Source organism: Nuphar pumila, chromosome 13, assembly GCF_984573655.1.
Source record: "Nuphar pumila chromosome 13, dmNupPumi1.hap1.1, whole genome shotgun sequence".
NCBI classification, from domain to species: domain Eukaryota; kingdom Viridiplantae; phylum Streptophyta; class Magnoliopsida; order Nymphaeales; family Nymphaeaceae; genus Nuphar; species Nuphar pumila.
The window spans coordinates 85,950,769-85,976,429 of record NC_143261.1 but is presented as its reverse complement, the minus strand read 5'-3'; the positions used below and the strand labels follow the sequence as shown (position 1 = coordinate 85,976,429).

The following is a 25,661-nucleotide window of genomic DNA, read 5'->3' as shown; positions in this document are numbered from 1 at the left end:
TGACTAGCCCGCCCATCAAAGCCACTTCAGCCAATTCCCAATCAAAATGAAAGCACTCAAAGCTATTTCGTGTAGACGTTAAAACAAGTTACATCAACAAAGGTTTCTTATATCTAAATCTAAGGATGTGCTTGGATTCAGGAAATTAGTGGAACTAAATATCTCTCTCTCTCTCTCTCATATCTAAACCTGATGACAAACAAAAGAAATTCCATAGGAACAACAAAGCCTTAGGCAAGAACAAGAAGGCCTAACGATGGGAAAAATAGGACAGTCAAAAGAATATTCCATTCAAACAATTAGCCATGACAATCTTAGAGTATATCTTTTGTGCAATCTAATCAGAAACTTTAAAGGAAAAATGCAAAAGTCTGCCTGTATTCTACAGACCAAAATTTCAATGGCATGGCCCATCATCCATGCAGCTCAGTTACTGGTGCCCCAACATTATGATCCGAAGGACCAAATCAAGGCAATGCTACATGCTAACCAAGCCTGCACAATAGAATAAATCTACATTCCTCATTGCCTTCTACATGTCCAATGCAAAGGTCAGTCTAACAATCAGATACCTGACTTAGTAGCTTCTTCCCCAGTAAGTCCATTTCTTCGCAGGCTTGCCTGATGCAAAGCAAGCAGTACCTACCAAAAGAGAGAAACATAACAAATAAGAGAGAGCTGTTTACTATACAGCGAGAATCTCATCAAGTATAAACCACTCAGGTGGATGGTGGTTCTTTCCCATGCCTTCATCTGTATTTCATATGAAGGCCTTAGATAGGCCTTCAAATTTTGTCCTCTAGTGTAACTAAAAAGGGGGTTGTCCCTTTTATGTAGTGTAGCTCTTTATTCCAAAGCTAATGAAGTTTCTCTTCTCATCTTCTTTGCTCTCTCTCATAGTTGGAACTCTATTACTTTGATATCGTATCAGAGCAATACCGAACCCCAGAGGGAGGTATTTAGTGATCATCTGGAAGGAAAGAGAAAGAAGAAACTCCATTCTGATGGAGTCGAGGACTCAAGTGTGTCTCGTTTTGCATGCTCAAGAAGGATGTTTGTACATTTGTTGCAGTTTAATTCAATTGAGTTGAGGCTTTGGTAAATCTTGATTTTAGATGATTTCTAAATCAAGAATCATTCCAATCGGAGGTATACTCGATTTTATATGAAATGTTTTTTGATTTTATGAATAGTGACCATATTTGGATTTCCGGCTGCTCTGATCAGATCAATAGTTTTTTTGTGGCCTTAGTTTGATGTAATCTGGTCGTTTTTATGTAAGGAAGCTTTTAGAAGTGTTGTTTTGGCTCATTTTGGTGGTGTGCTTGAGATTTGATGGTTCTTGAGTTATGCATATGAGACGTCACCTGCAAATGTGATTGTCGTCTTTCATCTTGTTGGTTGTAGTTATGTTTTTCAGCATAGTTTGGCTTTTGTTGGATATTAGATGCTTGTACGGATATTGCTGTTCTTCTCATTTCTTGGTATGAATCTTACAATCTTTGACTGTTGGGTTGGTGTTTGTAGCACTACTCCGGTTGTTGTTGGTTTTGTTTTTGTGCATCCACTTATTGTGTAGTTGGGGGTTGAAGTGAATTATGGAGAAGAATAAGTGAGTTTCTTGCATTTGATAGTGTACGCAAAAATTTGATAGTGTACGCAACAATATCATGTATCGATCATTTCTTCCTACATTGGTCCAGACCCTAAGTGAGCTTCTTGCAGAAGAGACAAATCTTAAGCCTCTTGGCAGTCAGACCCCATAAGAGAGTGTGCTAGTTGTAACTCACCAGTTTGGGAGTAGAGGTGGAGGTTGATCTGGAGGCTAGTCTAGTGGAGGTCGTGAAGACATGAGCTCCATTCAGTGCCATTACTGGAAAAGTTTTGGGCACATGAAGAACTCTTACTGTAAAGCCCGTTAAAAAAAAAAAATTTGTGTCGGACACGTCAGACACGTGTCAAGATTGGTCCGTAGTGTCGGACCCGGATCCGAGCCCGAACTCGGACCTGACTTCTCGAACGATCGAGAAGCCTGTGACTTTAAAAAGTCACAGGCGTCTCGGGCAAGGGGCGGAACCCCTCGCCCCTTCTCTCTCCTCGCCCGTCTCCGTTCCTCCCTGCGGCCACCGATGCCGGCGACTCGCCGCCGGCCACCACCTTCGTCCCGGGTGTTGCAGACGTCGGCGATCGGAGCCGCCACCGACCTGTCTGCTGTCGACTGCGCCAGAGCCCCCGACGTCGAAGCTTTCAATCTTCGCCGCCTGTGTCCCTCGTTGTTGCCGACCTCCGAGCCTCTCTGCCTCCCGTCTCCGGCAGCCTGTTGACAGACGCCAACGATCGCAGCTGCCACCTCTTCGCCTCCCCCTCTCTGAGTTCGGTAGACATCCCGGCGGCCTCCATCGGCTGACGACCTCGTTTCCCCGATGGCCACCTGCGACATCGCCGCCAACCTCCCGACTGGCGGTCAGTTACACCAGAACCCCGACGTTGGAGCTGTTGGCGCCCCTTCCACTCAGCCTCTCTCCCTGTTACCTCGACCTTTCGATCGACAGTCTCGTTTCTTCCGGCCACCTGACGTCAGCTGCTGTCGAAGACAACAACGGTCGATGTTCGTTGGCAACCCCTCGGTCTAGTGACCTCAGTCGGCACTTCCCCGTGGTCGTGGTCTCCTGAGGTAAAACCCCTTCTCCTTTTTCTTTCCTATCGCCGGCAGGGAGCTTCGCTCCCTGTGTCGGCTTGGCTTTCCGGTAGGGGGCTCCGCTCCCCTGCCTCTAGAAGGTTTTTCGGCAGGGGCTTCGCCCCTGCCTCTTTCCGTTTTTCCGGCAGGGGGCAAAGCCCCCTGCCTTCTGTTGTTTTTGGCAGGGGGTTCTGCCCCCTGCCTCTTGTGGTCGTCTGTCAGGGGGTTCTGCCCCCTGCCCCCATCATGTGCCTCGTGTTTCTCGGTAGGGGGGGGGGGGGTCCCCTGCCTTTGCGATTGTTTCCCGGCAGGGGGTGAGCCCCCCTGCTCCCTTGTTTCCTAGTAGGGGGAGAAGCTCCCCCTGCCCTCTGTTTTTCCTCGGCAGGGTCTGAAGTCCTCTGCTCCCCTGTTTCTCCTCGGCAGGGGGTTCTGTCCCCCTGCCTCCTACATTTTGCCGGCAAGGGGCGAGGCCCCTCTACTTCCTTTGGGTTTCCAGCGGGAGAGGTGAAGCCCCCCTGTCTTCTTTATGCTTTCGAGTAAGGGGCTTACCCCCTACGCTGTGCTTTTCTCCGGCAAGGGGCTTTGCCCTCTTGCCTTGTTCTTGTTGCCGGCAGGGGCAGAGCCCTTGCCTGTTTCGTTCCCAGCAGGGGGCTGCGCCCCTTGTTTTGACTCATGTTTTGATGCCTTGTTGCAGCAGGTGTGGCGGGGAGCCTCTGCTCCCTCCCCTGCCTTTCTTTGTGCTGGCAGACAGGGAGCTCCTGCTCACTGCCTCTATTGTTGTTGCCAGGTAGGGCTGAGGCCCCTGCCTCTGGCACTGCAGCCTGCGAGAGGCCTTGCTGTCTTTGTTGCTTCTCCGCAGAGAGCTGAGCTCGCTGCCTACTCTCATGTTTGGGGTGCAGCTTCGCACATCGAGTCTTGTCCCTTGATTTGTCATTGTATTAGTACGTGCACGGGTTTGCCCTTTGTCAGCTTGCACTCCCTGAGTGCAGCTTCGAGTGTATAGTGTACATCGTTTTACTTGTCTTAAGAGTCATGACACACACTTATGCACTTCGGTTCTCCAAAGATGATGGTCTTAGGTGCAAACTTATTTTCAAAGATGTATAACTTTGTAAAACAAAGATAGCGGATGGATCTCCCAAGTCGATGTATTTGGGAGAAGTGTGTTGCAACCTTAGTTCGCCTATCCGATACGACTCAGATAACCTTGTTTAGGAGCCTCTGCACGAGTAGGGAGGGAATCCTATTGAGGTACTTGCGCCATAGTTAGATCGACGTTACATCACCTCTGATGCGAGACCTAGTTTCTAGGCTTTCTGGTCCTACCAAGATAGTGTTAAAATATGTGTATTATAGTCATTTGTAATCTCGTATATATTTATATTCATATATATATATAGATACATATACATATATATATATGTATATGTATATCTATATATATATGAATATAAATATATATTCTTTATTCACCCAAAAGGGTATTTATGTAAATTCTTGTTTTGCGCATATTCCACTTTGGAATATTGCTTGTAATTTTCCATTTTTATTTTTTATTTTTCTTCTTTTTTCCCTTTTTAATTTTCGGCTTTTGTGCCACATAGGGAGGCTCCCCAAAGAGTCGTTGGGGAGCCTCCAACGGTCACATATGTGACCGTTGGGGGCTCCCAACGACTCTCTTGGGAGCCCCCTTTGTGGCTCCCTTTCTTGCTTATAAATAGGGGCTCTCCCCTTTGTATTTTCGAACTTGAAGTGGGAGCTCTTGCTCCATTGTAATGGGGTTTTTACCCCTTCTCCATTATTTCTTCAATGATATGCAACTTATGACTTTATGTCATATTTTTCCCTTTTTATGGGTTTTATGTGTTAGCACATTATGTGCTTGTATTGTTTCCCTTTAATGGGTATATTTGCACTTCACATGCATAGGTATGGGTTCATTATTGAACCCAATGTATTTCAAGTCATTTTCTAACATGGTATCAGAGCAAGGTCACGATGGGGTTGTCCTTGGGTGCAACGGAAAGCGTGTCGCTGAAGAAATGGTGAAGTATTCATTGCTCTTCCTTTTTGTTTTGAAGTTATTCGGTATGTATCCCTTTTTTCTTAAAGTATTATGCATTTGAAAATATGTCTCTTGTATATAGTTTGTTCGTTTAATGGTTATGTTAGTTGAATTATGTCTTTTCACATTTCGTATGCTCGTATATTTTAAAAATATCTCCCTCTTCATTGGTGAATTCGTTTGTTGTTCAAATATATAATTTGCGTCTATCGAACTACTCATCGCATATAATAGTAATTTATGTTTTTTAAAATTACCTTCAATTATGTGAGATTTATAATTCTTACATAAGTATCTCATGATTGACCTATAAGTTAATTTTTAAAATTATATATATGATTTCTTTGATTAAAAGCTTGATTGTCTTGATGAATTCTTTATGTTGTTGTGTTTATTGCTTAATAAGTCTTTTTTTTTTGGTATAAATGACTTGTTTGAAGATTAAGCATAATTTGTGTTTATGTAAAATTGTTGTTATAAAGCACATTATTGATTATTGGACCTTTTTGAATCGGTCCTCTTTTCTTTAAAAAATGATTCCTAAAGTGTTTATTGCCTTTTTGTGGCATTTATATTTGTCCATTACATGTTATTTAATGCATCATTGTTTTGGCCTTATTATTGTTTTATTAGAGATGTTTGTTGAGGTGAGTTATGGGCACCTCGTGTTATATCATTTTAGATTGTCCAAATTGCCATATTATAAATGGTGGTTGAGGTGAGTTATGGGCACCTTTGGACTCTAGAATGATTTGGTATATGATTTCTAATTATGAGTGTGACACTCGTTGTTATGTCTTTTTAGATTGTCCACTTACCATATTATAGATGGGGGTTGAGGTGAGTTATGGGCACCTTGGGACTCTAGAATGATTTGGTATATGAGTGTGTCACTAGTTTGATCTTGTGCCATTGATATTATGGATGCTTCTATGTAAATGTGATGGACATATGGTATTTGAAACCTTAAATGTTTTAAGGTACATTTAAAATCAAGATGTTTTGGGATTATAGTCCAACCTTTTATTTGTTTATGAATCTTATGAGTGCATTTGCACATTTGTGATTCCGTATGTTGTGCTCGTTGTGCACATGTGTTCTTGTGTTTTTTCACAAGTGTTCTTGGTGTGTATGATCACACATTTGTTCTAAAGAATATTATTTTATCGGTTGTAGTATCTTGTTGAAGATACGTTTTACTTGCATTTATTCCAAAATGTTATTATGAGTATTCTTTTTTAAAAAAGAATATTGTTTCATTCGAGGTTATTTTCATTACAAGATTATTGCCTCAAAAGTCTTTTCCTTTTATGCCCATTATCTAAGTGTCATCATATGTAGACAAGAATTTTATTACACCTTCGTGTGTTTTTAGCCCTTTGTTGGCTTTTGCTCTCTTGGTCTAGTAGCTGAACACACTTGACTTGAGTGTTTTTATATGTAGACAAGGCACGTTGATTCACACCATGGTGTGTGATTTTTTAGCCTATGTTGGCGTTTGTGTCCTTGTTCTAGTCGCTTAGATGTATGCTCATGATTGACTTATTTCACTCATTTCAAGTGCCATCTTATGTAGACAAGATATACATTGTGTTTTAGCCCATGGTTGACTTATTACTCTTGTTCTAGTAGCTAAACATACTTGGTTTTAAGTGTATTTTTTACGTAGACAAGAGATACTTTTTAATCCATGTTGGCATGTGTTCTCTTGTTCTTGTCGTAGATGCACTTATTTCAAGTATTATTATATGTAGACAAGAAGTTCTTTTACACACCTTTGTGTGTGTGTTTGGCCTTTAATGGCTTGATATTCTTGATCTAGTAGCTTATACACTTGATATATGGGTTTTGGAGGACTAATGAGGAAGTTGTTTGTAATGGATAAACTATTGTTGAAATTTGCAAAATTTCATTCATGACTTGTGTTTTTTAAGTAACTCATATTTTTTTGATATGGATATCAAGTTGATTTCTTAGCATTTAATCTATATATTAAGTGCTTATGGTTTTTGCCACCCTTATATGCAAAATGTGGATTTTGTCAATTAAGTATGATTTTCATATATGATTTTAAAACCTTGTGAACTCTTGGGTTTATTTTGCCTAAAGTATGCTTGGAGACTTCGTTTCTCTTATTTGGGACTTCATTACATGTTTGAAGCATGATCATTAATGAGTTCTTTGAGTATTAATTCATTTAATGATAAGTATATGCATATGCTCTTTATGGCCTTTTTTGCACTCTCATTCAATAAAGCATAGGTATTTTATGCCTCTTCGTAGGCTTCTTGTGGTATTCCTTTGTGGATTATTTTGTTATTCCCCATTATGGGGTTATATTTGTCCAATGATGGACCTTATGAATGCATTATGCATTCTTGCAATTTATTTTTGCATAATTTGCTTCCGCTCAGTTTGTTTTTAACATGATGTATGATTTTGAAACTTTAAGTGTCATTTCTGCATAATTTGCATAATTTCTAACATAGGTCATCCATAATTATGCTAGTTAGAAATGGTCCATTTGAGTAAAAGTGCAAAGATATGTTTTACTTGTTTCTTTGTTGATTCTCTACAGGATCGCTAAAGATGTGGAACATTAGATGCATCATGGATTCGATCGATGGGGAATTGGACTTGAAGACCTAGCTCAAACTGTCATGAAGATGGAGTTTTTTCTTAAAGGCTTTTGAAGAATTGGACTTCGTCTCAAGACTTCCCTTTGTTTTTCCAAACTTTCGGGTTTTTCCCCGCAAAGTTTGAGGGGGGATGTTAAAATATGTGTATTATCGTCATTTGTAATCTCGTATATATTTATATTCATATATATATAGATACATATACATATATATATATATATATGTATATCTATATCTATATATATATGAATATAAATATATATTCTTTATTCACCCAAAAGGGTATTTCTGTAAATTCCTGTTTTGCGCATATTCCACTTTGGAATATTGCTTGTAATTTTCCATTTTTATTTTTTATTTTTCTTCTTTTTTCCCTTTTTAATTTTCGGCTTTTGTGCCACATAGGGAGGCTCCCAACGACTCTCTTGGGAGCCCCCTTTGTGGCTCCCTTTCTTGCTTATAAATAGGGGCTCTCCCCTTTGTATTTTCGAACTTGAAGTGGGAGCTCTTGCACCATTGTAATGAGGTTTTTACCCCTTCTCCATTATTTCTTCAATGATATGCAACTTATGACTTTATGTCATATTTTTCCCTTTTTATGGGTTTTATATGTTAGCACATTATGTGCTTGTATTGTTTCCCTTTAATGGGTATATTTGCACTTCACGTGCATAGGTATGGGTTCATTATTGAACCCAATGTATTTCAAGTCATTTTTCTAACAGATAGTAGCGCCTTCCTTCGTGAATGTATCATTGTTGGATTTCTTACGAGGAATCCATGTTCCTCCTCTTGTAGTTGTACCCTTAGTCACGTACGATATGTTTGGACTACGAAGAGCAGGACAAGAGGTCTGTAGTAACCTCTAAACGTGTATTGACACATTAAGCTAAATCCTGCTATGTTGTTATTCGCCTAATAGGCAGATTGCTGCGATTGTCTAAAGGACCCGAGCACAATAAGTTGGAACTTGAATGAGTTCACAGTGGACTTCTGTAGAGCAGATGTGTTGGGGGATTTCCTGCGAGAAATCCTTACCCCTCTCATCGTGGTTGTACTTTTGAACAGGTACGTTGCGTACTACGATGAGTAGGATGAGAGGTCTATGTCTACCTCGAACGTGCAATGGCACGTGTTTGAGATCACAAGAGATGTTTCTACCCTCGCTATGAGTTGACCCCTCTCATCGTGGTTGTACTTTTAAACAGATACGTTGCGTACTGCGGTGAGTAGGATGAGAGGTGTATGGTTGTCTCGAACGCGCAATGACGCGTATAATTCACCTAAATAATAATCATGCGCCTTCACAGGCAAGATGCTCGATTGGGTTGAAAGACCAGAGAATGTAGAATGAGACGACGGTTAAAAAAACCCTCCGTCGTGCTCATTCGGGACGGTTCATCAAGAGAGAGGATGAATGGTACAAAACTCCGATGGACAATCATTAATGGCAATCTCGGGCAAAGATCTGACTTCCCCAGTCATCAGAGGTTAGGGAAAATCCTTCAGGCCACTTCTGCAGAAGTTTAGATGCGCATCCATTGGACCTTTGTTTTCCTTTGGGGATTTACTCTCTTGGTCACTGGCCGTCCCCTTAGGAGTGGACTCAGTCAGTCATTCGGGGTATAATAAAATACATAGCATAATGAACCCCCGAATCGATTCCGACTGTTTCTACATTTTGCCTTGAAGATATAATTTGTACACCTGATCATGAGATATGCGTGTTGTGACGTGAATTACTTGCTTGCTTGTTAGCTCGGTAGTTCGGTACGCTACTCGTTGAGCTATGTACGCCTGTCGAGACGCTACTGCTTATGCAGTTCTTTGCTAAGTAATAATTAGCTTCTCGTACTAGTCAATTACTTATAATATTAACATTATGTTAGTTGTTACATATTTTGATATAACTGCTATCATATGATTGCTTATCATATGTAGCTTATGAATTGCTTGTGATGCAATAGCGTGTGCCTTACGATTACGTAGTCACTTGTCGATAGACTGAACCATCTAATGGTAATTGTATGTATGGCGAGCATTGTTATGAATGCTTGTCTTATGCAATTGCTTTGCTTGTTTAGCACTATGATCCTTACTGCTCTTGTATGTAGCTGTTTGCTTTACTAGAGCTTTGCTTACTCCACAACACATTTTGTCAGATATGCTAGTCTTGTTTTTCCTACTTGATCTAGCGATTATCTTGCTTATTTCAGCCTTTGTTCTTTTCGTGTCCTTTGCACCCTTACTAGTCTGTTGTGAGACTGACCCATTCCATGGGCAGGTGGTGAACAAGTTATACAACTTGCAATGGCACGATGACGTGATGCGTTCAAGGCATGACCCCTTTCCTGATGTTGCGCTTCTGGGGACACTTTTGGTAAATGTAGTATAAAGTTTCTTTGAAAGCATCTCTTATGTTTAAAACTCTGGATTATTAAAACTGTATTACCAAAACGTGGTTCTTTTTTTTATTTCAATAAAATATATATTCGAGTTGCAAATCGGTTTATAAGGGAAAGATTGCATTTGCATTATAATGCGCTCAAAGTCTAGGGACTTGCTGTTTTCAACATGATTTTCTGTTGAACTTCTATTTCAAACTCTGATAAATAATCGATTTCAAGGCTTTCAACCTTTTTCATAAAAGGTTTCAAGTCTACGATTTTAGGGCGTTACAGTTACCCTGTGCTCAAGAAGAAGAAAGGTGTAGTAGTGACCATCTTTTCTAAGGAAGAGAGCTTCAAAACTAAGATTGACCCATTAGATGTCAGCAACATTGATGTAACTCTTTGTTCCAAAGCTAATGAAGTTTCTCTTCTCATCTTCTTTGCTATCTCTCTCATGGTTGAAACTCTATTGCTTTGATAGCAATAGAGACCAAGATGACCTCCATAATATTTTTATTGGCTCATTCATGATATAAGAAGTGTATTCTGACCAGTACACAAACGAATAATAGTGGAGGGAAAAAGGTCCCCATGTAAGTAAATTCCATTGAAAAATTTTAATTGCATGCCTCAAAAAGATATTCAATAATCTAGAAGCACAATTTTGGTACTAAACAGTTATTCTTTGTTATACTGCCCAAAGTAAGAGGTACATTCTCGAAATACTAAAAAAGTATTTATCATAAGATAAAATATCTGTGAACCCCACTAGATAAAGTACATAAATCCAGCAGAAAAATTACAAAATATATGTAAATCCATAAACATGCCCTGAGGATTTAAAAGTTGGCAAAACTGTTGGTGATGACAGTGGTTCCTAGCATCCTATACCTGCTTCGATGATCCAAGAGGATTGAAGCCTCTATGTTACATGCATGCTTTGAATTGGGTTAAGCCTTTCAGATTTTATCCAAGGTGTCCAGCATTCTTAGTGCCAAATAAAATAAATAGTTAAAAGAGTCCTGGCAAAACTACACTTTTTACCCCATAACCCTTCCAAGAGTGTGACGATTCAAGTAAAATGGACCTTCTTTACGGGTTCATTTGCTCTTAAATTTTGTCCTTTGGTGATCAATGAAAGGTCCAGGTTACCAAAATTGTGTAGGTGTCAGCTGGGAAATGGCAGATGCCAGTGAAAAGGAAGGGTCAAGGAACAACTACAGGTACTTGACACAACACAAGCAGCAACATTAGATGGCTGATATTTGTGCTTGTATGCATATAAGAATTCAACATTGGGTACACAAAAGAGAAAAGGCAGCAATCAAATAGGAGCTGGTCACCCAAAACAAAGTTTTTTAGTTTTGCAAATTGAATGGAAAAAAATAGAGCCAACCACATGTAGAATTTAGATGGGACAGTGCCTCATGCTGATGAAGATAACAGGTAAAGTCTAGTAAAATGTTAAACATCAACCATGTGCATTGAAACCAAAAAATAAAATCCTATGAGATATGTGGTTCTCAATATATTGAGAAATACCTTCAGGAAGAGGCAGCTGATCAAATGGTGTACAAAGGGATTTAGCTGCTCCAATTTCACCTTTTGTTCTTGCTTTCACATCCTTTTCAACTTCCTGAAAGAACCATTCATCAAAATTAAAGAAAAAAAGAATGTAAAAGTGTACACATTGCAGAACTGTTAGTGAAAACATATAGCCACATTAGCAGTCGGCATTTTCCATGGTTCCTTATATTCATTAGGAAAACTATGAAAAATATTTCATAGCCAAATTCAGAGACAATAACATAATGGAAAAAGAGAAAACCACAGATTACCAAGCCAACAGGAGGAAAAGAAAATAACTTATTTTAGCACAAAAGAATGTTATTATACATTAAAAACGGTGTAATAATAACTAACACACAAAACAAAACCTTTTGTGTTTAAGCTAAAACACAGCAGATTACATGACAAAGGATCATGTAACAAGTTCATCTATGTGACAATCTAACTGCTAATTATCTATGCTAAGTATTACCAAAGCAGGTCCTTGCAAAGACACAGTACAGATATCCACGTATCAGAAATGCATCAAATGGTGTCAAATCTCTGTTTGAATAGCATCATCTCCATTAAGCAAAAGACAAAAAAATCTTCACCTGAAAGCACTGTGATGCCCAATGTGCAAAATAAAAAATAAAATGCTTTGCTTTTTTAGTATTCATAAAATTGGTTTTCTCATTTTCATGCATTGGAAAAGTTAAAGAGTTCAACCCTTCCTTTCATTTGGAAGGATAAGCAATAACCATGAAAAGATGGGAAAATAAGAGCAGCATCATATATGTCAACAAAGCCAACAAGAAAGCAGAGATTGCTGGGCAAGCATGAACAAACACCATCATATCACACATTGTGTTTAGATATCTGTTTTAGAAAATTAACTGCAAGTTTCAACACTGCACACAAATTCCTTAACAAAACAAAGGCATGCCTCCCGCTATTAATATTATGTAAATTCTATGTGACAGTAACGCACAATATTGGCTGTCATGCATGACACACATGGACACAATCTGACACTATTAAAAGCACGGCACACTTTTGACCATCCCAGCTTCTCATTTTCATCGATATAGGAGTAAACCTTTGGCCCTTTATTTTGAAAAGGGAGATATTTAAGGAGTCATGTATGGCCTCAAGGCCTTTCTGTAAACTGGTGTGTAGCATATACTAACACAATAGCCTGATTGTCATTGAACGACAAGAATAATCCATATTAAACAAAATGCCTTTTAATTGCTTAAAGGGAAAGACTGTCATTTTTGAGAAAGAGAGAGAGAAGGGGGAAGGATCAATGAGAGAGAGAGAGAGACCCTCTTATGAAATATTACAAAAATGTCCTCATAAGTGGGCAATATAAAATACTTTTATCTTAATAGTATTACCTTAACATAAAAATGCATTTATAAGGCATAATAAAAAAGCCTTTTAAGTGAAGAATACAAAATATTTTATATTAATAAAAAACGCTTTATTATATATATGTGTGTGTGTCACCGTGTTATCCGTATCCTGTCATGGAAAATACCAAGATATACTGTACAACAGTTACATACTCTGCCAGCTCCAATACCTGGTTTTAATTTAACTACAATTTGAATGACTTTCATCATGAGGATGGACAAGCAAAGTAAATGACAGCAACTTAAGAAAATATAAGTCCAAGCAGAAAAACGAACTCAAACAGATTATGGAAGGAAAAGGCATGTTGTAGACATACATAATAGCACATTTTTCCAACCATGATACAAAAAATATATATATGAAAATGTGTACCATTTCATCACACCAAGGAGCCAGGATCAACTTCTTGTCTGCAAGAGCAGCCATAAATTCTTCCCATGTCTTTGCAATCACCATACAAGCATCTCTTCTCTGTTTCGCTGTCTGAAACATGTTATTTTGAATTTCATCCAAAATCTTTCCAACCCCTTCCACTAAGTTATGCCTTGATATGTCCATTTTTGCAGATGCATCTCGGCGAACAGCACGCACCTGGATTCAAGCTATCTATTTTGAAAAGATACATCCAAGACAATGAAAACAACGAAGAGGTGCATGATTAAAAAATATGCTCTTTAACAGGTGCAGAACATCTGAAGAACAAAAATTGCTAATTGGAGCATCAGTTTTTGAAACTTAAAGACAGCCCCGCATAAATTATAGCCCTACTAATGAACAATTTGTTCAACCCATGATAAATCCAAGAATCCTTCCTAAAGTGTGAAAAGTTTTGTGCTTATCATTTTATTCAATTTAGTGCATTAAAACAATGATCTTTAGCACTGAGTTCCCCCTTCAAGCCTGAAAATCCTTCAGTCTACGTAAACTAATTTAGCAATTCAGGGATAAAATATTTGCAGTTTCTAACCTAACATACACCACACTGGTCTCTTGATACTTCAGACTTTTCCAATTGTATCCACAACCACAATGCTTGTTTAGAGCTTGGGCTACTCAAGCTCTCTTCAATAATCTTTACTCACCAAAACACAAGCAAACCCTAGCTAAGTCATAATAAAAAAGGAAAAGAAAAGAAAAATCCTCTTTTATTAATTTAAAATGTAAGAGAAGTGTCTTCATAAATTGCAAACACAAAAGCATGATGCATCCAACATCATCTTTTATGGGAAAAAAACTCACAAACAAAAAATATATATGAACTATTGACCCTAAGCTGGGCGGTTTCTTCAATCCGTTCAAGTTTGGGCTCTGCATGTCTTTAAACAAGAAGGCACAAGCTTGACTTGTTTAATAGATACAAAGGTACAGCAGAAAGTGAATACTGTTATGTCCTGGATCATGGAGGTCCATAACATGTATAACTCCAAGCATAAAAGTGAACACAAGATGACACCTTCACTAAGCAAGATGGAAGAATATAAAAATAATTCCATAAATTTCTCATTCATGCATGTTAGCCTTCTCTAAATAAGAAGGGGCATCACACAGTACGTAAATCAAGACATCCAAGTGTATTTTAAATCATGTGTCAACATGTATTATAAGCTAAGTCAAGATAACAAGCTACCAACAACGATGAAACAAGCTGCCTGATGCAAACAATAACATTGATGCAAACCATGAAACAGCATATATGAATACGAATCGGCAGAAAAAAGCAACTCATGCAGCTCCTGTCAAAGGAGTAGCAAAAACATCTGCACTTAAAACCAAAATAATACCTGATTGTTAGCCAAATCCTTGGGCCCAATTTCAATCCTCAAAGGGACACCTTTCATTTCCCAGTGAGAGTACTTCCAGCCAGGTGAATAGTTCTCCCTAAAATCCTCCTCAACACGGAAACCAGCTGCACGTAGTGATCTCACAGTTTCTGAACATGCATCCAAGATTCCCTGTGTATCTGCATCCTTGTAAGGAACAGGAATGACGATAACCTGTAATGATGCGACTTTAGGTGGCAACACCAAGCCCTTGTCATCTCCATGGACCATAACCATCACTCCTATCTGGTAAAACATGGTAAATTGTTGTCAGATGCAAAAAAAAACATGAAATTAAAACCTTTGAGACATTGGACTTTTACAGAATGACTGCCAAAGGCAAAAACTTCTATTTGTGTATTAGAGCACAACAGCATTAACTAGTACTAATCTGTATCGGAGCTGTCAGTAGAAAAAAAGAGATTAAGCAAGAGATTGTAAGTGAACTACATAAACAAACAACATCCAGTGCAAAATGACAACGCTTTTCAGAAAAAAATTATTACTAAATGAAAAGTTGCTGATGAACACAAAATACAGACAACAAGGACAAGGAAGATAAGTTGCCAGTGCTGGTAACCTCCCCATCAGTCAATAATTGGTAGCTAGCCAAAGATCTAGGCTTGCATAAAATGGTTCAAAATCTAGAATCCTAGTCAGTGCTTCTAATTTCCTTGTAAACAACGTAATAGTGCACAGAATTAAAAGCCTAATTCTGAAGTGCAGAAATGCCATAATTATAGGAAAAACCTCTCAAATAAATATTTTCAGCTATATAATAAGCTAATATGCCTATATATTGGAGCAAAATATGCATAACATAGAATACTTTAGGACATAAAATCTCAGAAGAAACATCCTAAGAGTGCAAACACTTCCACGAAATAGATAAAAAAGATTATTTTTCTCTGAGCAAGGCAGCAAGCATACTACCGTTTATTGGTTTGACAAATGAAAGAGAAACCATACATTCAAAACAAATAATATAGGAAAAGAGCAATTAAGGTAATTAAAGCCACTCAATAATAATGTTAATAATGTGTCTGCTGCCCACAAGGGCTTCACCTTCTTGGCTAGGAGCAGCCATGGTTTATCACCTGACATGGGACAACCATGGTTTGAAACCCACAGGGGGCATCCATTGCCGCAAGGTTGAAGCTGGGTGTAATCCTAGGTTGGCAAGGGGAACCTCAAGGGTTTTACCAACCGGAGACCTGCGGTCAGTGAAGAAAGGTTTTCCCTTGGCCTCACCATCATCAGCATCAGCATCAGCATCAGCATAATAATGATAATAATAACAATAACAATAATAATAATAGGTTGGTCTCAAACTATCACAAAAATCTAACTTTGTCTAACACTAGGTGACTAGCAATGGTCATACTAAAGAGAGAATTTTCATAAAGTACAAAAGCTTGTCAGAAGCAACATTCCTTGGAACATTAGTAAAAACAATAGAAAAAGAATATTACTGTACGGGTACTGTAAGCCCAAGAATTCTGCCACGCCATCCCTTTTTCTCCCTTCTCATTCTCAAAGTTAATTTCAAACATCTTTGCAAAATTTTGACCAAGACAGTGTGAAGTAGCTCCCTGTATGCCCCGACCAGTGTTTGGGACAAAGGCCTGAAGGCAAAAATAACAAACTCAGTAGTGCAAAATCAAATAAAAAAAACTCTAATTGCTACGAAATCAAGTTTAGGCATACAATTTCAATACCTAGCACAACTGAGATATTATAAATTAATTACCTCTACACTTGTTGTATATAGGCCACCTGCAAACTTCTCTAACTCACTCTTCTTTCCCTTGATCACAGGAATTGCAAGGTACTCTTCATAAATTCTTCGATACAATTCCAGTATTTCAAGAACCTGAAAGAATGTGAATGGTAAGTGAAAGTAAGAACAAACATAAATAAGAGGTCTAAGCAGTATCCTTATATGGCATGGACAAAAAGACAAGTCACCCAATTCCCAAAACATCTCCAAATGTATAAGAAAAATAAATAGATGTCAAGTATGAGACTGGTTCCACAAATTCATAAGCATTGGTATGTTGGTTTTTAAAGCTATTAGCAGTCAAGCCATCAGGAACTTTCCATTATCAAAACAGATATGTAGTGATTTTAACACTAAAAAGAAGTCATCAACATCCAAAGAGTCATCTAATATGAAAGGGAGTAACAGCTAATGCATCCCAGGAGGCTTCACACAAGCATGACTGGCTAGAACTAGGATATGTTAGAAGTAGAGTTACCGGAAACGCACTTCTATAAGGGGAAGCATGCTTCCCCGAGACGCGCTTTGGAAGCGCGAAACGCGACGCTTCCTAAACGCATGGGGAAGCGCACGTAAAAAAGAAGAAACGCGTCCCCCTTTAAAGGGATACACATTTACGAAATATCTTTTTTACCCTTTTTAAAAACGAAATTAACACGTGAAAAACAAGAAAAAAAAAGAAAATATTTTTTCTGAATAAGGGCAAAACGGACATTTTAAAAAAAATCGTGAAAACAAATAACAAAGGCTTAGGGTTTTGTTTTTCACCCGACTCCTCTCTCTCTCTCATCGGCCACCGACGTCCGACGACCTCCTCCTTTGTTGACGTCCGAAGACCGAAGACCTCCTCGAGCGACATTGGCAATGTCTCTGTTCAGGTATGTTCTCCTCTCTCATCCACTGACGTCCGGCGACCTCTCTCTTTCGATTCGCTCTCCTCTCTCATCCACTAAGTTTGTCTGTCTGAAGTCTGGACCTCTCTCATCCACTGAAGTCTCGATCATCCACTAAGTCTCTCCTCTCTAAAAAAGAGGCGTCCTCCTTTTTTCTTAAGTCTGTCTGAATGTCTCCTATTCAGATTTTTGCAATCTGTCAAAAAGTGGAATCAGTGAGCGCAGTTACCATAGGGTGAGTGGCTTTTGACTCCAATAGAGGCTATTGCCGTCTTGTATAGGAATAGCTGTGGGTACACCCCTTGGTGATACGGGCGGACGCGGAACACTGACTGTCTTTGTTGATTCAGGTATTAGTTTTCTGATTTGGGTTTTAGATGAACATAAACAGATCTAATTTCTTTTAAGGACTTTTGCTGAGATTTTAATTCTGTTTAAATTAGATGTGTTGGTTTAAATGTTGATCTGCTTGTTATTGTACTAGGTTCACGTATGATCAAGATTGTTTCTGTTTGAAATAAATTGATTGGCATTATAGATTTTTAATATGCATCCTTCTAATTTTAGATCTTAGAATTAGACAATGCCGCAAAAGGGATAGACATAGGATAGATCCTAGAATTAAGTGGTGGGCACTGAAAGGAGCTAAACAAGGAATGTTTGTAGAGCAGGTAGTTAAGGAAGTTGATTGGTGTCTCGAGGAGGATTCAGAATCAATGTGGAATAAGATAGCGGGTGGTATGAGAAAAGTAGCTAAGGAGGTATTGGGTGAGTCTAAAGGCGGTGCACCACTAGGTAAGGATACATCATGGTGGAACGAGGATGTCAAATTAGCTATTAAGGTTAAAAGAGAGTGTTATAGAAATCTAAGTAAGAGTCGTGATAATGAGAATTTGGAGAAGTATATGATAGCAAAGAAGGAAGCTAAAAAAGTTGTTCGAAACGCGAGGGCTAAGGTATATAAGGAGGTTTATGACAAGTTGGATACCAAAGAAGGCGAGAAGGATATTTATAGGCTTGCAAAGATGAGAGATAGGAAATCGAAGGATTTGGGTATGGTTAGATGTATCAAAGATGAAACGCAAAGGGTTTTAGTCATAGATGAGGAGATTAAGGAGAGATGGAAAGATTATTTTGATAAGCTATTTAATGATAGTCATGCTCAAGATCTTGGAGACTTCTCCATTCCTTTTCATGAGATAAATCGTGACTTCATGCGCAAGATTCAAAAGAAAGAAATTGCAGAGGCTTTGAAGAAAATGAAATCAAGAAGGGCAGTTGGCCCAGATGGTATACCTATCGAGGCTTGGAAATGCTTGGGAGAGAAAGGTTTAGAATGGTTGACAAATCTTTTTAACTTGATTTGGCGAACAAATAAGATGCCTAATGAGTGGAGGAAGAGTACTTTGGTGCCTTTATATAAGAATAAGGGTGATATACAAGATTGCACAAACTATCGTGGTATAAAACTCATGAGTCATACTATGAAACTTTGGGAGAGGGTGATTGAGTCTAGGTTGAGGAAGGTTGTCATGATATCGGAGAATCAATTTGGTTTTATGCCTGGAAGATCAACTATGGAAGCTATACATCTTCTTAGACAACTTATTGAAAGATATAGAGAGAGGAACAAAGATTTGCATATGGTTTTTATTGATTTAGAGAAGGCATACGATAGAGTACCTAGGGACGTTCTCTGGTGGACAATGATGAAGAAAGGTGTTTCTCTCAAGTACATTAGTATAATTAAAGATATGTATGAAGGAGTAGTAACCAATGTCCGCACTTGTGGAGGGGTGACAACCAATTTCCCGATAACGGTTGGGTTACATCAAGGATCTGCTTTAAGCCCTTTCCTATTTGCAATAGTGATGGATGAGCTTACGAGATCAATTCAAGAAAATGTACCGTGGTGTATGTTGTTTGCTGATGATATTGTTTTGATTGATGAGTCTAGAGTTGGGGTTAATGCTAAGTTAGAATTATGGAGACAGACATTGGAAGCTAGAGGTTTTAAGTTGAGTAAGAGTAAGACTGAATATATGGAATGTCGGTTTAGTAAGCAACGAAGTAGTGATGGGAGTGTAGTGAAGCTTGGTGAGCAAGATATACCGGTGAATGATTATTTCAAATATTTGGGATCCATCATTCAAAAGTATGGAGAAATTGATGGAGATGTAAATCATAGGATAAAGGTTGGGTGGATGAAATGGAAAAGTGCTACTGGAGTGCTGTGCGATCGTAGAATGCCATTGCGGTTGAAGGGAAAGTTTTATAGGACGACTATTAGACCCGCTTTACTATATGGTACGGAATGTTGGGCTGCCAAGAGACATCATATTCAAAAAATGAGTGTAGCTGAGATGCGGATGCTTAGATGGATGTGTGGAAATACAATAAAAGATAAGATTCGGAACGAAGAGATACGTAAGAAGGTAGGTGTTGCACCCATTGAAAATAAGATGCGAGAGAATCGTTTACGGTGGTTTGGACATATTCGGCGAAGGCCTAATGATGCTCCAGTTAGAAGGTTGGAGAAATGGGAAAATATATTAGTTAAAAGAGGTCGGGGTAGGCCTAGGAAGACTTGGATGGAGATGATAGGAAAGGATATGAATGCTTTGAACCTCACCGAGGACATGGCGTTGGATAGAAATGATTGGAGGAAAAGGATTCATGTGGAAGACCCAAAATGAATTTCTTTTTTGGTTCATATCGCTGACCCCAATTGTTTTGGGATGAAGGCGTAGTTGTTGTTGTTGTTGTTGTTGTTTATCCTTCTAAAATGGGTTCACACTTCACACTGATTGTAGTTAAATCGATTGATCAATGCTTGTGTGTATAAATCTGATGTTTATTATGGACAGGTTTTCAAGAATCATATATATAACCTTATGGGTTTTATACACAAATTTTGTTATATGCATTGAGTCTTGGACTCTTGGTTGATTCATGTATTGATTCGTTAAATTTGATTTGATGGGCATTAAACCAAAATTTCTGATTAGAATAAATAGAACTATAGTCTGCAGTTCTTTTTAGATTGGATTTATCAGGCTTCTACCTATTTGTGATTTCCTGGTTTAAATTAAATCTGTGGTGTTTCAACTATCATGTTTGTTTGAGATTTAGTTTAATTAAACTTGAATTTTAAGGCTTGATGCTTTCCTCTGTATTCATTACGTGCATTAATGCTATTAGAAAAAGGAAATCTGATTTGTTTCACAGTTTTGAAATTTAGATTGTGACTGCGAAGCTGTGTGATACATATTGTCTGTATTATTTTAAGAAATCAGCATGATTAGTTTATGTGCGCTCACACTGAAGTTGTTTGGTAAACCCACGGTAATTTATGGGAATTCGATTCATGGTTCACTTTGGGTCTTTTTTTTTTCCTTTTGTTTTGGCATTCTAGTTTCATTAATGATTTGTGTTCTTCACTCTCCATCCTTTGCTGTTAATAATAGTTTTTTTAAAGTGTTCTAAAATGATTCCTATACTTTTATGATGCAGGTATATTTGCCCGTTCTTTGCTTTATTAATGACCATCACAAGCTATGATCACGATAATTATGATGACGATGATGATTCTTTGTACAATTTAGAGCATGAATCATCTAGTGGTGTTAAGAAGAAGGACAATGCAAAAAAGGGCAAGAGGTCTTCTGATTGTTCATATGAGTTTGATGACAGAAATGAAAATTGTTTTTATGAGGAAGATGAAAAAGAATATGACTTGGATGACTACTATTCTGAAGATGACCAAGATGATGAACCACCTAGCATCCATAAAACCACAGTGCTATGGCGCCATGTATTGAAACAAAAGAAGAGTGGGCAAGGAAAGCAAGGTGGAACCCAGGTTTTATGTGCAGGCACTGCAAAAATATTTATCATGGGTCATATACTCGAGTTTTTGCACATCTCATAGGATCTTCAAAGGGACAAAGTGTTGGGATTACCTTTTGCCCTGTAGTTGCAAAAAATGCAGAATTGACAAGAAAAATTAAGAGGCAAGTTCGCCAAGTGGAGGCTTCATCAAGTACATTTGAGTTAAGGAGATCAAGAATTATAAACCGAAGACGCCTATTAGTATGACTACATCATCTAGTGGAAGCCGAAAAACAGTTGATATTCGTGATACCTTTAAAAAGGTAGAAAAAGATGATGTAGATCACAAAATTATCAGATTTTTGTGTGCAAATGACATACCTTTCAATATGCTTCGATCACCATATTGGGAAGAGATGATATCTGCAGTTAGTAAAGTGCTCGGATATAAATCCCCATCATATGAAAAAGCGCGAACAACGTTGCTTGACAGTAAAAAAGAGTGTGTTCATAGAGATTTAAATGAATTTCGAGAAAAGTTTGAGGAGTTTGGAGTTTCCATTGTCTTCGACGGTTGGACAAATATCAAGAACAAACACTTGATAAATATACTTGCATCAAACTGTTTTGGCTCGATGTTCTTATATGCAAGCGATTTTTCTAATGTGCAACAGTCAGCTGCAAACATTGCCGAGTTTTTGAAGACGGGATTTAAACTTGTGGGGCCTTCTAATGTAGTGCAAGTGATTACAGACAATGCAGCAAATTGCAAGTTAGCATGTGAAGAATTAAAACAAACGTATAAGTATATTTTTTGGTCACCTTGTGTTGTGCACACATAATTTGTTCTTTAAGGATTTGGCACATGAGTTTCATTGGTTGGGAAAAACATATTTGCAGAGCAAAGAAATTATAAAGTATATCACAAATCATTCAAAAGCACTAGCAATCTTTAGAAGCAATGAAAAATTAGATCTAATAAAGATTGCAAAAACAAGGTTTGCTTCACATTATACTACTTTGAAGCGCTCGCTTGATGTGAGGGAGAGCTTGAGGCTCATAGTAATTTCAGATAGATGGAACGAGTGGAAGCAATCATGCACGAATGAAATTATGAAAAAAAGGGTGCTTACAACAGAAACAATTGTTCTTGATGAAGAATATTGGGATTATGTACGTTTAGCATTATTGATTATAAAACCCATATATAAGATGATTAAATTTTGCGATCAAGAAGGCCCTATAATTGATGAAGTGTATGAAAGCATGAACAACATGTTGGGGGAAATCAAAGGCAATTTAAAAGGACAACCGGATTTATATGAAAAGATTCATCAGATTGTCTCAAATAGATAAGATAGAATGAATGTGTCTCTCCATAGTCTAGCCCACATGCTTACTCCAAAATATTACGAGTCGGAGTATCTCAAGATCCCAGCAGCAGGAGGGGTCAAACGAGTTTCTCCTGGTAAAAATTTTATTACAACAACAACTACGCCTTCATCCCAAAACAATTGGGGTCGGCGATATAAACCAACAAAGAAAATCATTCTGGGTCTTCCACATGAATCCTTCTCCTCCAATCATTTCTATCCAATGCCATGTCCTCGGTGAGGTTCAAAGCATTCATATCCTTTCCTATCATCTCCATCCAAGTCTTCCTAAGCCTACCCCGACCACTTTTAACTAATATATTTTCCCATTTCTCCATCCTTCTAACTGGAGCATCATTTGGCCGACGCCGAATATGTCCAAACCACCGTAAACGATTCTCTTTCATCTTATTTTCAATGGGTGCAACGCCTACCTTCTTACGTATCTCCTCGTTCCGAATCTTATCTTTTATCGTATCTCCACACATCCATCTAAGCATACGCATCTCAACTACTCATTTTTTGAATATGATGTCTCTTGGCAGCCTAACATTCCGTACCATATTGTAAAGCGGGCCTAATAGTAGTCTTATAAAACTTTTCCTTCAACTGCAATGGCATTCTACGATAGCACAACACACCAGTTGCACTTTTCCATTTCATCCACCCAACCTTTATCCTATGATTTACATCTCCATCAATTTCTCCATATTTTTGAAAGATAGATCCCAAATATTTGAAAAAATCATCCACCGGTATTTTTTGCTCACCAAGCTTCACTACACTCCCATCACTACTTCGTTGGTAAAAATTTTATTCTATCTATTTAATAAAGTTTAAAGTTTAATGATTTAATTATTTAATTATTTCATTTGCATTTTCTTGTTATAGTTATTAAACAAATTTTTTGGCAGAAAAGGATAGTGATATCTTAGACGGTGCAATGCTCGCACTTGAAGTCATATCTGTTGGAAATGAAGAGTTATCTACACTTTATAGGTCACAACTTGTGGCTTTTGCATCAAGAAGTAGAAGATTTAGCCGAAATGCAACAAGAATAGATGCATTGAATCCTATAATGTCGATGCTTAATTAGTGGCGTTTTTATGGTGGTGATACACCTGAGTTGAGAGCATTAGCCATTAAAGTTTTATCTCAACCTATTAGCAGATCTTCTGCAGAAAGAGTGTGGAGCACCTATAGTTATATTCACAATGTTAAAAGAAATAGGCTCAATGAAGATCGTGCAGATACCTTAGTGTATATTCATTTCAATTTTCGATTGATTGACAGGTATAATTAAACTGTGTTGTACTTTGTTTTGGTATTTTTTTTCTCTTTTTTTATCATTGATTGTTTATTAGCATTCATATTTTATATTCTTGTTATAAAAAGTGCAACAATCGCTACAAAAAAAAGACCTAGTCAAAAATGAGATATCAATCCAGAACTTCCTATTGTAGAAGAAAATACATTGAGATTAGAGGACATGCAATGAAGAGATTTGAATGATATTGCACAACAATCAAGCACTATTTTCAAATCCAAACTCAAAGATGCATGACCACGAACTCCATTACCTCCAATAATCATACGTACAAATGAAGTTGAAGATGATACAAATCAATCCAACAGAGCTAGTAGAACTGCAGATATACAAGAGCGACCATCAGTTCCTCAAGGTCGGATTGATCGTTTCTTTAGCAGGAGACCTAGGCAAGGTATGTTGATCTTGTGTTTTTTATTTTTACTTTTTTCTATATATGTATTTTTTATATTTTAAATTAAGGTTTTTGAACATTTTTATTTTTTAACATATTCATTATAGGAAACGAAGGAAGGAGTAGAAGGCATGGTCGTGGAGGACAAAAAGCACGTGATGATGCAAAAAGTTCTCGATCTATTGCTGACTTGAAGGGGAAGAGAAAGATGACAGATTAATGAACTCTTGAATTTTTAATTATTCTTTTGATGTAGTTGTAGTCCAACTTAGAAACTTTTATGTTACTTTTTTTGTTATGATGTAATATTTTGTTGGTTTGATATGTACTTTTATTTTGAACCTTGTATGATGAAGTGAAGTAGTGGATTATGTTAATTTTAAGTTTATAGTTTAGAACTTTATAGCTTATAATTTACAGTTTAGAACTTTATAGCTTAAAAATTTAACCATATCTCTATGTAATATTTGAGTTTATTGATTTCTCATTTTCTATTTTGCAGAGATCACAAGATTTACAATAATCAAGTCATTTAATTCTTTCATTGAAAAATGTACGCTTTTTAATCAAATTTATTAGTTTTCTTAATGCATTATTTAGTGCTTGCATGCATTTGTTAAATGGTTGCAACAAGAATGTGAATTATGATCTTCTCTTGATGTATTATTTTTTAAATGCTTCAAAAGTTGCAAATGATGCATTTGTTAGATAATTGCAATTTATATTATTTATTGTCTTAGATACATGTTTTATTTTGTCAATAATGACATAAATCTTATTTTTTGATAAAATAAAAATATATAATTATATTTTCGCTTTCCTTTCGATTCTTATTCGCTTCTCATTTGAATCCTATGTCGCTTCCTTCTTCGCTTCTTAGGTCGCTTCCGAGATGTTTTCAAGGTCGCTTCCGAGACGCTTCCCGGTTCGCTCCTAAGTCGTCCTGCGCTTCCCGCTTCCTAAAATTTTAGAAGTGCCTCGCTTCCGCTTCCCGTATCGCTTCCCACTCCCGCTTCCTTGACGGGCAACTCTGGTTAGAAGTGACTGGATGTAAAGAAATCTTATGTTATGTGCAATAATGGACATCAGAAAGAAAGAAGCAGTAAGTAACAGCAACTTGGTAGGTCTCTTTGGTTGGGATAAATGCAAGATCCTTTAGGAAACAGCTGTAAAGATATTCCCTTCACATCAATGATCATTATGATTTTAAAGCATGTGCATCCACTTCTGGCCAGAAGATTAGCTGGGTTTTGCCTTGCCATACAGTTACCACCAAAGAGCGTCAGTTTTTCTAAGAGATATCCCACTGTTTTACAATCAAATATAGAATTATGAGTTATATAGCTAATCAACCATTGATGCCTTACGGAGTGTTTTTATCATTCAAAGTACTTTATGCTGCAGCTATGGAAACAACCAAACATCTACCAAAATTGCTCCCTCTTTTGCAGTCATCTCACCTTGACATTAGTAGATGATGAAAGGTCCTAGACATGTTTAGTTGC

General features: G+C 37.8%; 1 protein-coding gene across 1 annotated transcript in view; it reads right to left on the bottom strand.

Moving 5' to 3' along the window:
* Nucleotides 1-268: 268 nt before the first annotated feature.
* LOC149818976 (proline--tRNA ligase, cytoplasmic-like) overlaps nucleotides 269-25,661 on the bottom strand; it is a 51,748-nt gene continuing 26,355 nt past the window's right edge. Inside the window, exons 8-13 of the mRNA XM_089984984.1 lie at nucleotides 16,309-16,431; nucleotides 16,031-16,183; nucleotides 14,520-14,804; nucleotides 13,111-13,329; nucleotides 11,314-11,407; nucleotides 269-642 (exon numbers count right to left, since the gene is read on the bottom strand). Of these exons, the coding sequence (XP_089841110.1) occupies nucleotides 578-642; nucleotides 11,314-11,407; nucleotides 13,111-13,329; nucleotides 14,520-14,804; nucleotides 16,031-16,183; nucleotides 16,309-16,431 (939 nt within the window). The 3' untranslated portion in view covers nucleotides 269-577. The remainder of the gene's footprint in view (nucleotides 643-11,313; nucleotides 11,408-13,110; nucleotides 13,330-14,519; nucleotides 14,805-16,030; nucleotides 16,184-16,308; nucleotides 16,432-25,661) is intronic.